This window comes from Opisthocomus hoazin, chromosome 6, assembly GCF_030867145.1.
Source record: "Opisthocomus hoazin isolate bOpiHoa1 chromosome 6, bOpiHoa1.hap1, whole genome shotgun sequence".
NCBI classification, from domain to species: domain Eukaryota; kingdom Metazoa; phylum Chordata; class Aves; order Opisthocomiformes; family Opisthocomidae; genus Opisthocomus; species Opisthocomus hoazin.
The window spans coordinates 63,272,294-63,285,298 of record NC_134419.1 but is presented as its reverse complement, the minus strand read 5'-3'; the positions used below and the strand labels follow the sequence as shown (position 1 = coordinate 63,285,298).

The following is a 13,005-nucleotide window of genomic DNA, read 5'->3' as shown; positions in this document are numbered from 1 at the left end:
GATACAAGCACTAAATGGAAAGCACCTTACTTAAAATTCCATGTTTGACAAATAAAGCTACAGTGAAGTTGAATATTGTTTTCAGATAGAGAATATTACTGCCAGAGGAATCCCTGCCTGTTCTGAGAGTAATTGTGCATTGTGGAGTGACTTACAGTGGTGTGACTACTTCAGTGCCCACACACAAGTAAAGTTGTCTCAGAATTTGCTTTAAATATTAACTTGTGAATGGTGAAGCTGGTATCATATAAAGAGTTTGTTAAAATAACCTTTGTCTTAACACTAGTAGAGTGATAGCTTATGAGTCATAGTTAAATATATGAAGTGTGGAACAAGATGAATTATTTATTGTTTATACACTTAGCCTTTTCCTCCAAATTGTTCCTTGGTTACACTTTTTTCATTATCCTGAGGAGGAAATATCTGAGTAAGAAAACATACCCCAAAGCTAGCCTCTACATGTATTTTTTAATTCAATCCTGCTACAAAAGTTGGTTTTACCCTCCACTGACACTTTACATATTTCCTCTCCTCTTGTCAGAGGATGACGGTTACATGTTGTTCACAGGTGCTTTAGAGAACCCAGGTGAGAATGTGCTGAACTCGCTGAGATCTGGGTTGCATGAACTGTGTTACAGATTCAGGGTCACAGATGTTAATTTTTGAGAAGCAAAGAAAGTGAGCATGAAGAGTCCTCAGGGGAGCTGCCTCTGCAGAAATAACTAGTAAAGGTTCCCATTCAGGAACCTTTTCTTTTAAGACACATAGTTCAGGTCCAGCTTAAGTATTATTGAAGGTAGTAGGCAAGCCTTTATTTACATTAAGCATAGTGAACTATTTAATGGCTTTAGATGTGTTTTGTACAAGTAACTACAAAAGCAAAAGGATGATTTCCTGTTTTTCTTACTTTATTTTTTCTTAGACATCTTCATTTTATTATTTAATAATCAACTAGTGTTTGTTTTAGTCTTAGACCTCTTAAATATTTTATTTAATAATTAATATATTTAAAATTTTAACCTCTTATTTATTTTAATGTAGGAATCTGTACTTTTAGTACTCTGTGTTTAATAAAAAACCAGCATATTTGATGGTAGTCTACAAAGGCAGGACTACATTGCTAGCCAGATGGCTTATTATATTGAACCATGTTAAATTACAGGGTGCTTTGAAGATATCACAGATAGACACAGTCTTACCACAAGTTTTTCGTCATTGAATTTATATAACATGATCTCATCATCTTAATGTTAAGATCCTGAAGACCTCAGATAATTTAAAATAGTTTTAGAAGTCAGTTATGTCTTTCCTGACTATAGAAAATTTCAGGGCCTTTGCGAATACCAATCTATGTAACACTTCTTCAGTGAGAGAGTGTGTGTGATTATAACTATTTGTGTAAAATGGCTCCATGTCCCATTCCACCTAGAGGAGTTCTGGGTCTGGCCTCGTATGTCTCGGCTGTCTCCAGATAATGACCCTGTATTTTGGAGAGGTTGGAGGACGGAAGAAAGAAGAGATTAAATGCTTAAGATAAATTGACTATCTTTTATTGGTACCTTGTGAGAAGACTAGAGCACATCTAGCTGTCGTATTTCTTTTTTTGTTTTGTTCCTTTCCTTTTTATTCCTTCCTTTTTGATGCTGGGTATGAAGAGAATAAACTTCTGGTATTCTAAGCCCTTTTATTTATTGTGATCCCATTTAGTTTTACTTTCTTGTCTTTGTTCTACATGAATTGCTTTGGGTGATTATGCATCTGCTGTCTCTTTATTGGGTGGTGTCTGTGCTAGCATTACTGTTATTTAAAGACATTGCAAATAATTTTAAAAATTAATTTGTTTTTGTTAGTGTCAAATAGTTACAAGAACAGATATTTATTATGCATTGCCTCTTTGTGGCTTGTTTTGCAGTGGTCTTATGTTTAGAGTCCGTGCTGATTGACTGCCATGGAAGTATCCTCTTCGCTGCTCCAAAACATGAAGGTAAACTAATACATTGCATGCTCTGCTTTTATTTCTTATGGGGGGAAATGAAGAAGAAAGCAAATATCTTACCTTCTGTTTCTGGTTTCTTTTCTCATTTAGAACCTTGTGATATATTTTATTTAGCTCCTGAAATTGAAGAAGAGTATGTGGATACTGAAAAGGTAATGTGGTAGATTATGTAGGTTGCTATGCATTTTATCAAAGGACAGTTGTATCCCTCTGCTGCTTGAAGAAGAAAGCTAAACTCTTCTAAGATTCTGATAATATTTCTCATTTCTCCCAATATTTCTTGGTTATCTATGGTTTTGTATATATTGATCTGCCATAAAAGTAGTTACTTCTAAAAAATAATTTTTCCTTCCGAAATTATTATTCAATGGTTTTCCATAAGGCTTAATTATTTTCAGTTTGTTAGCAGTAAGACAGACTTTGAAGTCATGTTTTCACATTCTGGAGATCACACTAAGACCAGTACGTTTGACTGTCTAGTCAACTAGTTCGACTGTTAGCTAAAGCCCAAACATTAATCTCATTTGGAAGATTGGATAAAAATATCACTGTCAGCATATTTTTACTATGGGGATGCTATGAATTATGTCTCTTACCAATACACTTTTCCTAGAGCTTTTTGCTATATGTATAAGCCATAAGGAGCTCTCAGACCAAAGATGATAAAAATGGTAATAAATAGCAGGTATTTGTCTCCACTGCATCTGCATCTGAATTGCAAACTGTACCACAGGGATCTTAAGAGTCGGGAAAACAGAATTTACGGACCTTTCTATTATGTGACAAGAAAAGTAATAAGCACAAGCTAGTATGTACCTTGTACCCTGTGAGTCCTTTAAATAAGACATAATAGTCATGACATAGAAAAAATCCTCACCTTCATTAAAAATCTGCTAAAGCCAGTTTGACTTTCTGTGAAATTATCTGTAACTAGAAAATGTTGATATATCTTCTTTGAAGTTGCTCTTCCCTCTTAAACTGCTTTGATCCAACGTGCAGGTTTTTCAGAGGATTCAGAAGTTTACACTAAACCTGAAATATAATGCAGCTGTTTCACCATATGGTAGAAATTAATAATCCTAAAGTCTTTATGCTTTATTATTTTTCTTTAGAAAATCTGAAGTAAGCTTTTTTCCTTATTTTTTTAACAACATTATATATAGAATAAGCTTAACTGTATTTTTTTGCATTTTCCTGGTATTTTTATAACTTTTTAGTTGTTATGAACATTTAGTTAGAATTATGGTATGGGAATCAAGACTGTCTAATGCCAGTCACAATAACTGTACTACCTCAGTAAAAGGAGCTTTTTTGAAGGATATGCTGGATTGGATGGCAAATTTTTCCTAAATAAATACTTAAGTTGAAATTGTGATCCCATTGACCTCTTGGAATTCTGAGACTGAGGGGAAGGAATTTTTTGGTTTTGGTGGAGCTGCTTTCTCCCATTTCAAATATCTTTGTACCTGTTAGTAGCTTTTGTTCAACAGTTCAAATGGTTCACAGGTTGTTTTCTTTATGGTGAACTTTCTTGTTACCTTGTGTTCATTGCTGTTCACTTTGCTCAAAAGAGTGCTAGAAAACATTGTTTCACAGGACCACATTATTTGATACTGCACTTAAGTTTCTGTCCCTTGAGCCGTTTTAGTGTCTTTCAGAGCCCATGTGAAGAAGCATGGTGCTTTGACTTCATCAAAATTGCATTTGTACTACATGCTAACATACGTAAACTAAGCATTAAGTAGACTTAATCTTAAATCTGGATCTGTCTGAAAATTGTAATGCTTCAAAGCTTGTGGAGATCAAGTACTTTTCAAGGTCACTCATCATGGCAACTTCAGTTGGTCTAGCTGCAAGTAGCACAATAATTACAAAAATAAATATACAGTACCTCGTTATTGTGATAACTGTAATCTTTCTGTAGAATATGACTCGTACTGGCTAGCTTGTAATTACTGTGTGCCAGTTACTTCCTGAATTATCATGACCTTTTTTAAGTAGATTGTGCTGGCCAGGTTTTATGGTAGAACTGCAAGGCTTGCAGCAATCCAAGTTTTTACATGAGAAATAAATTCTTCAAAATGGTTCTAAAAACCGTTTTTTCCTGAATAATTTTCCTAGACAAAGGATAAGACAAATTATGTCTGTTGCTCCAACAGTAGAAAATTAGCTACTATTACTGGCCCTGCCTGCACAACAGCTAGTTTTTGAAATGGGCTGGGATATTCGTCAGCGTCTTCAAAAGCCAAATGCGATCTGTACTTTGGAAGCTCTAGTCATTTCTTTTTTTTTTTTTTTCGTGTGTGTGGGAAATGAGGGGAACTTTTTGATAATTTGCTGGAATTGGTTTTGAAGTGGAAGCTTGTTTTCTTTGTGTACATCTTTCCTGTCTCTTACGTTGTACCATTAGGTCTGCATTTATGGTGTTGCTGCAGTTCTGTGGATGGCTGCAAAATACAGTGTTCCACCGAGTCACAAACTAGCATTGCCAAGAAAATTTAAAAAACTTCTTCTTGATATGGCAAGAAAAAACCCTGAAGACCGACCTTCTCTAGCTGCTGCGATTAAGGTTACTAGATTTAACCCATTTTATATGAAATTGTGTCTAAAGTCTTGTTTTACTGATTTGAATATCAAAATATTTATTTTTGATAATAGACTGGTCCCTAATTAAATGATAACCAGTCACTTTTGAGTTTGTTTTTAGAGTTACCTCCCTAGGGACACAGAGGGGTGTGTTTTTAGTTTATAGTGAGATTATCAATAAGGTGCTTGGAATAGGTTCATAAGACTTCCTAAACTTACATTAATTCTAACTGACTGTCTTGACTTTGTCCTTGTCCAAGAATACCTCACGTCATTGAAAACTTAATTACTGACAGAAAATTATCATTTATTTATTTATTTTTTAGACGTGCGATCATTATTTACTTGAGCAAGGTATAAACAGCAAAAATATTTTGGCGTTGTTGAATAAATCTGTCTTTAAGGTAAGATTGCCACCTTTTTAATTGTCTATGATTTTTGGCCCCTGCAACTGTAGTTAAGTTTGTGCTTTTTTTTTTTTTAATTTTCAAGTAGTCTTTAAGTATTGCTTTTTTCTAGTTCTTCCTGTTGGAGTGGTCACTCCCCAGATTTTTGGGCCCTAACTCCACAATCTGCATGGGTGAGAGCTCAGAAATGAGAACCAATGACTTAATTTCACAATCTCTCTTTCGTTTACCTCCCCCTTATCAGAACGGAGGACATTAATACATAATTGATGCAGTGTTCAGTCAATCCATGGAACTGACTTTGTTGAAAACTTTGATTACCTTTAAGTTCTGATTTGAAACAGAGAGTTATCAAGATTTCCAAACAGTTCTGCCAGTCCTTAGAGTTTTGAGTGTCATTTGTTTTAATTCTCCACCTTGGCATGACTAGGTTGCCACTTTGCAGATTACAGAAATTTAAAATCCTAAAATTCTAGGTTTATGTGGGGTTGGGTGTGGGTTTTTTGAAGTAATGTGCTGAGCAGAATTTAAAAAAAGAAAATGCTAATAAATTGTTTGGACTTTAATTTTTACTATTAGGCTGTTGATGAAGAAGTAGTCTCTTCTCAAGATCATGTTTCTTTTGAATTTAAAAATGAAAGCCATAAAATGGACCCTGCAGAGTCAAGTCTGGGTAAGCAGCCAGACTCTTTGGCATCTTTGCTTTGGTTTAATATTCGCTAGGTCTGTTCTACACATGATACTTTATTGGTCAGGTACACAGTTTTTCTATCTAATTGATATTTACCTTGCATTTATATTTTACATATTGTTCATCTTTCTAACTGTGTTTTTGTTTTTAGGATTTGTGCCTATTACCAGTGAAAGTAAACTTGTAGCAGTTAAAGGACCAGTACCATGGCAGATTTCTCTAAATTGTGAGAAAGCTACATTACCTGTTGCATTCACCTCTCCTGCAACTCACTTCAAACCTATTATTCTGCAACAAAATGCAAATATAACAAAGTTAGTACATCCTAAAGCAGAGTAAGTTAAACTTAAAACTTCATACTTAAATCTACTGGAACTGTACTCAAAAAAATTCTTTGTTCCTTTTCAGAGACGTTCACACAACAGTTTCTGAGCAATTCAAAGAAGACACAAGAAAAGACAAACACGTTGACCACAACAGATCAGGATATATAGAAGACTCTAAAAGCTATGGTACTGAGGACACAGCCGTTGTTGAAACTGCATCTGAAATACTGGAATGTGATTTACAAGTTCCAGGCCACTCATCCCAGATGTCTTCAGAAGAGCAAAAGTCAGGCAATGCATTGACTTCTATAGTTACGTTACCATCATCATCTGATTCCTCACATATTCTACAGGAAGAGAGCATTTTGTCTGAAGTTCCTTCAAGCTCCGTAGCTTGCCCTGCATGTCCTAATTTTCTTCATATAAATAACATAATTCTCAAACAGGACTCAGAGAAAAGAGTTTTGACATTTGTGCCAGTACATTTAGCTGTATCAGAACAAATACCAAATAAACCTCTTCGTTCAAGGATTGCTCATGATTGCTATCATAGTTTGCCAGTACTACTTTCAAGTACTATTGCAAGTTATAAAATGAGCATGCAATCAGAAAATGATGCCTCCCTTTGCAAAGTGCAACACTGTGAGACTACTAGTACACAAAGCAAGTTTGATAAAAGTAACCCAGTTATTCAAATCAGCTGCCAAGGAGCTGAGTGTGCTACCAGTGTAGACAGTTTTTTCACTGAACAACACCACACACCATGTACCTCAGTGAATCAAGACAATTCTTGTCTCTTTGATGTTGAAGTCTTGCCCCAGCAGAACAGCGCAAGTGACACTTCACTACAGAAGGTGGTTCATCTTATACAAGAGGAGTTTGCATTTGATGGCTATCTAGAGAACGGGGTTGAAGTTTTTGATATGGGTATGTACATTTTATTCTGTAGAATTTTATCATTGAAGTGTAAGAATATTGTTGTAATGTCTTTTTTATCTTTTTTTTTTTGTTACATTTTTCTTTTTTTAAACAAGGTAACTTCATTTTAAACTTAAAGGAAATTAAATTTGGTATGTTCTCCAGTACAATTTGTGAGAAGTTTTGCGACCTCTACTGGGATGAAAAATTACTGGAGAATCTCTATCAGGCAGTAAATGGAGAAAAACCTTCACATTTATGGTAAGTGTTTTTGAACTTTTTCCTTCTTAAAGTTCAATTTAATGCTTTTCTCCCTACTTCCTAGAAGCAGGAAAGGATATGCTCCTTCTCTTCAGATGTCTTTACTTGTTTCCTGCCAATTAGTAATTTCCCAGTCTATTAGATACTTCATGGCCTTCCCCGTAGCAAACAGTGCTTTGTGGCTTAGGAGAAAATACTTCTATTAAGCTTGTCTGTAACTCCATCTTCGGATAGCTGAATAATGGAGACCTGATTCTGATCAATATTGTTTTCAACCTTTGATGAAGAGCTTCATAGTCTTGTTAGAAAGAGACTGTTCAATCAGAAGTGAGTTATGTTATTCTTCCTGTTCAGTTTGCTTATTCTGTTTGAGTTTAGTTATTTATACGTCCTTTTGTTCTATTCACACCTAGGAACAAGGAAATTAATTTAGCTTTGCTAGAAATGTTCTGCTTAACTGATTTAGTTTGACTCAATGTTCCTCCTGGCAATCTTTTGTAAGTAGCCTGCAAAGTGAGAAAACACCAGCTTTATTTCTCATTTTTGCTATTTCATCTTCAATGACAAATTTACCTGAAAAATAACAGAAACCATTTTTATTTTATTGCAGCCTCCATATGCATCATACTTACAAATACTTCTTACTGAAGGCTATTGTAAACAGTAATCAATTTATGTGTGGAAGTTATGTGTGCTTTCTTTATCTGTTGTGGTCTGGAACTACAAATTGGAAGTTTTGACAAAGCAGCTTGTTAGATACAGTCTAGAAAAACTTCAGTGTTAAAAGATACGTTATTCCTACAGCAAGTTTCAGAGAGAATAGACTACGACCTCCAGATATCAGACTGTGACATGCTGGCCTATTTCCCATATGGGTTGGGATTTTTAAGGAGCCATTGAAAACTGGTTGGAGGTTAGGCTCTTCATTCCCCAGAGTTGCATGTTGTGGTAGGAGAAGATTGAACTGTTGCAGCTGAATTACTGAGATATGTGAAGAGGTCATCCTCTGTGTGAAATCTTGTTACAAAGTAAAGTTTTTGAAAGCAGAAGTGAAAGGGAAATTGTCATTTATTATCCAGTATAAAAATGCAGGTCTAGCTTTTAGATGACATGCAAGAACGGCCTCAGAATATCTCTGAGACACTGCTTACTTCACATTCTTTAGACAAAGAATATAGCAGTTTGTAATTATTACCTTCTTTGACTTACAATTACGATTATCCTTATTAGAGATGACTTAGAGTCAGACTGTTATCCAGAGGTTGAATCCTGAGTGAAAAACCCATTACAGTAATTTACAGTCTATATTATGCCTGGAGTTATGCTTTCTGTTTGTATGTATTCTGATACTTCTTTTGGAATTTTGACAAGTGCTGTAAAGGAAAATCACAGAATGGTAGGGGTTGGAAGGGACGTCTGTGGGTCATCTAGTCCAACCCTCCTGCCGAAGCAGGGTCACCTACAGCAGGCTGCACAGGACCTTGTCCAGGCAGGTCTTGAATATTTCCAGAGAAGCAGACTCCACAACCTCCCTGGGCAGCCTGTTCCAGTGCTCCATCAAAAATCTCTGTATCTTACTCAGTGTGCTGTAATGTCCATTTCAACTTTTTTTTTCCTTGTAAAATAACAACTGAAGCTGAACATGCAAGCTTCAGGAGGTAGATAAATGCTATGAAACCCTTCACATACATGGCAGAGTCATTTGTAAGATCTCATTTTACTGATATAAGTCTAAAAGTGTATGAAACATTAATTTTTCCTAATCTTCTTGTATTTTCAGCATAACTGAGGCAGACGATTCAAAGTGTGACACGGTATTCCAAGATCTGAAGAAATGTGATAGCTTTTTGGCAAGCAGTGGTCAGACAGAGGGTGAGAAGGGACTTCGTGTTTCTAGATGTTTGTGTGTGCTAGGAATCTATCAATGACACGAGTTTTGAGAGATTAGCACTTTGAGTGTGTCTTCAGGAAATCACTCACCTTAGCACTTAGGAACATTATCGGTGAATCTGAACATTATCAGTGCCATGGGAACCTGTTCTCTTTTATATGAAGCTCACGTATGACCAGATGTCACTGAGTGGGATGCCAGTTTCATTTACTTTTATTTACACAGATGTGTTTGAGAAATTCCCCAAATTCTAACTGCTATGTATGGTTTTCTTGTGTTCATCCAGCAGATGTTCTAGTAGCATGCTTTAAAGTAGGGAGAGGGAAGGGGGGCAGTCATGCTGAGTCAGCTCCATGCAACATAACAAACTTAGCTAGGCACAGAGGAGAGCTTTAGAAAATGCTTATGACTCCGTAGGAGTTACTGAAGAAGTTGAGGGTTGATTGAAGGATGACTGTGCAACACATCTGGTCCTTCTTTGTTCACTTATCAGAATTAAAACAAAACTAGCCGTAAAATAAGTAAAATGTATTAAATTTCAAAACCCGTATTGTCAATAAAATTACAAATTCTGGGGAAGGGAACTGTATGGACATCTAGAAACTGAATTGCTTTTGGATTTAAATTGGCATTTTTAACTCTTCATCAAGAGGGTTTTAATAAACAGATGAAAAGGAATAGTCTTTACCTCTCTCCTAGGAATTCCTCCACTTCCCTATTTTATCCACGGAATTGCGTTTTTAAAGATAGATAGCAAAAGGAACAGTAAGTCAAATGATTTGTTAAGACAGTTTTGCCTCTTGATCACTAATTTGGTTACAGGACACCATTTCAGGGCAGTCATTGAGGTTATATTAGTGGTTTATCTGTACTTTTAGTGTGGATTTTGCATTTTTTTCTGCCATACTTTGTGAATGAAGGTTTACAAGATACTCCGTCTTTCGGTAACTGAACTCAAAACTGAGCTGGGACTGGTAAGTCCCATTATTACAGCTAAACCATTACGCTTTCTAGGCTTGGTGTATTCATGGACAGGTTGTATTTGGTTCCTGTTGTATCAGTATTTCATTTTTTTTCAAGATAGCCAAATTTCAGCATTTAAACTTGGTTACTTCTCTGTTTTGAGCAAAGTTAAACTGTGTGTACTTTACAGAACAGATTACACCCCTACATTGTTAATTTTCGTTGCAAAACATAAATTTGTAAGTTTGCACTGGAGTGCTGTCATTCTATGTTACAATTTTCCATTTTGGCTCAGAATGATTGCAAATGTAGAGCCAGACTTTCCCATGGGGTATGTGATTTCTTTGCACCAATATTTAGGTCCATTTGACTGCAAGGTGGCACATCTAAGCCCTGGAGGGTTGCTCAAGTGAAAAGGGAGACTTCTGGCAGGCGTAAAAGCTCCTGTCAACATCATACCAACCTTTGATTGTCACCTCAGTCCCTCGAGGTTGGTAGTAGCTGTTATAACTGCAAAGAAGTCCTATCATAGCTCAAAGGAGTGAGTCCTGTAGGAGCAGAAAGTTTAACATCTGTGTCCCCTTTGGCTGTATTGAATATTCTTGCCCTCTGTGTATGGAATAAAAGCTTCAAGACTTATGGATGGAAAAAACCTCAAGCTTTTTACTAATACATGCACAGGTCTGACATTGAACTTTTGTTTTAAAACTTTTGTACTATGCTTTGTTTAAATGCTTGTTGTATATGTATGGAATGTATTTTGTAATTTTCAGAAATGTATTGACAAAAGCTTAATAGTTCTGAAATGTCTTTAACCTTTGTCATTTTACGATATGTATTTGAGAAAAAGAAAGTACAGAGCCAAAATAAGCATCTAACACTACTGTTAGAGGGCATAGGTAGTCTCGTAAATGTATTTTATGTGTAGTGTGTAAGTTCAATAAAGCATGCATCACAGCACATGACCATTATTTCTCCCCCCCCACACCTCTTTAGGAGAAGGGGAAGCAACCTTTGATGTAAAGGCTGAGCCTATGGTAAATACATCATTAGCTGAAATGGATTTTGATGAGTCATCCTCGGATAATTTCAAAAAAGAACTGAGTCTGCAGAATGGTATCCCTACAGAAACAAAGGAGCAGTGTTTGCAAAGCAGCAGCTGTTGTACTGGTCCAGGCTTTGCAGAAGAAAATACAGAGCCAGAAGAAGAGACCATAATAAAGATAGCTGGAAACAGCTACCTTGAATCTCCCAATCTACCTGAATTTCATAGCTGTAGTCCTGGTTGGAGCAGTGCATTTTATGGAGCTGAATGTTTTGATTCAGAAGTTCATAATTACATGAAAAACCTTGGAAAGCACAAATCAAGTGAGTCACAAAATATAGATGCTAAAAAAGTGGTGAGTACATGGTTTTATAATCATTAAGATATCTCTTTACTTGCTGGTTATGATAATATTTATTGTGTTAATAGTGAGTTGAACCCCCCTTTCTTCTTTCAAATACTGACTCTTAAGTGTTGTAAAATCCTCAAAAATTGTAGTGTCTCACCAATAAAGCAGGGTAAAGGGTAGTGTTCCAAAATAAAGAGCACTGACATGAAATTGATAGTCACTGACCTACAACCCGCCATCTTTTCCTGAAGTTGACTGCAGAAGTACCATCTGCTGTATGCACCAACCTCATGGTGGTAATTTTATAGAAAAGAGCTAAGAATGGCTATGACTGGTGTGTATCACAGGCTCTCAAGAGGTCTTCCTTGTCATGTGTTTTCAGCCCTTTTCCTTGGTCATGGTGAATTCCCCAACAGCTTCTCACCATTTGCCAGCAGAATGACAGTTGTTTGCTCGCATGTTCTCTTGGGGATGGCTGATCATCGTGATGACTGCAGCCTTGTGCCTTCGAAGCAGCTTGGGGGACATAGGGCAGCATGGCTGGTGGGGTGGGTTGTATCGGATTAGCAAGGTCTTCCATTCCCTGGAAGATCATATTGATCACATGTACTTATTTTTTACATTTGTGCATGCATCTATAACAAGCTTCAGTTTGTAAATATTTTTGTAAATATTTCAAGTCGAAAGCCACAGGGTAAGGATAATGTGTGAAACTGTAGAGATCTATATAGTAGGAGTGGGCTTATGGGAAGAAAAAGGAAAAAATTAGGAAAATTTGTTATTAATACTGCAAGACCTATTAGTATAGGGACACCTGGAATCTTTTTGTGTCCCTCAGGATGGTTGGTTGTCTAGTTTGTGTATCCTTATTGTTTCTGCCAGATACATGTTTAATAAAGATGAAGCAGGAGTTGCTCTGCTCTTGTGGATTTCCTTACTATGGGGCTGTTACTTGAATTTATTGCTCTCTTTTTTAAGTGAGTTTCACAAAGGAGAACTGAACAGCTGAGAACACGATCTAGACTTCTTTGTTTCCAGATAGCCGGTTAAAATCTCAATGGATCTATTTACATTCTTTTTTTTTTTTTAAGCACTGTGACCTCACTTCAGTTTTCAGTAAAAAAGATGTAGCTATTTTGCTGTTATTAGGCAAGTTAAAACCTGAATCACTGAGGATAAGTAGACTGTTTTTTTTCCGCGCCTTAATACTCAGGTGTAAGTCTATAGGAGAAAATAGCATGAGAAACTTGACCTAATATTGGTTTGTGTAAACATAAATACACAAAATTTTTAAAAAAATGTTTTCAGGACTGTCTCAAAAATTTCCATCTACTCAGAAATTCATATTTCTAATCCTGTTGGGCTGTTTAATCCTGTATAAGCATTCCAGCTAGAGAAAAATGGGCTTGCATAATCTCCCTTAGTTGAAGGACTAATTCTTGACTGAAGAACTGATTTTCACGAGTAAGGAGTTTTCATAAACATCTAAACAGATTTTTCTGTTTCAACACGCAGTCTTTTTTTATTTTGATATTTTACAGACTGCTCAGCAATTTAGTTTCATTCAAAAGG

General features: G+C 36.1%; 1 protein-coding gene across 2 annotated transcripts in view; it reads left to right on the top strand.

Moving 5' to 3' along the window:
- The window catches only part of KNDC1 (kinase non-catalytic C-lobe domain containing 1), a 73,125-nt gene that overhangs the window by 38,159 nt on the left and 21,961 nt on the right, over nt 1–13,005 (top strand). For both annotated transcript variants that reach the window (XM_075423514.1, XM_075423513.1), the window contains 10 exons: nt 1,913–1,984; nt 2,087–2,148; nt 4,407–4,565; nt 4,909–4,986; nt 5,569–5,662; nt 5,832–5,994; nt 6,089–6,933; nt 7,041–7,185; nt 8,966–9,057; nt 11,036–11,439. In XM_075423514.1, the coding sequence (XP_075279629.1) occupies nt 1,913–1,984; nt 2,087–2,148; nt 4,407–4,565; nt 4,909–4,986; nt 5,569–5,662; nt 5,832–5,994; nt 6,089–6,933; nt 7,041–7,185; nt 8,966–9,057; nt 11,036–11,439 (2,114 nt within the window). The remainder of the gene's footprint in view (nt 1–1,912; nt 1,985–2,086; nt 2,149–4,406; nt 4,566–4,908; nt 4,987–5,568; nt 5,663–5,831; nt 5,995–6,088; nt 6,934–7,040; nt 7,186–8,965; nt 9,058–11,035; nt 11,440–13,005) is intronic.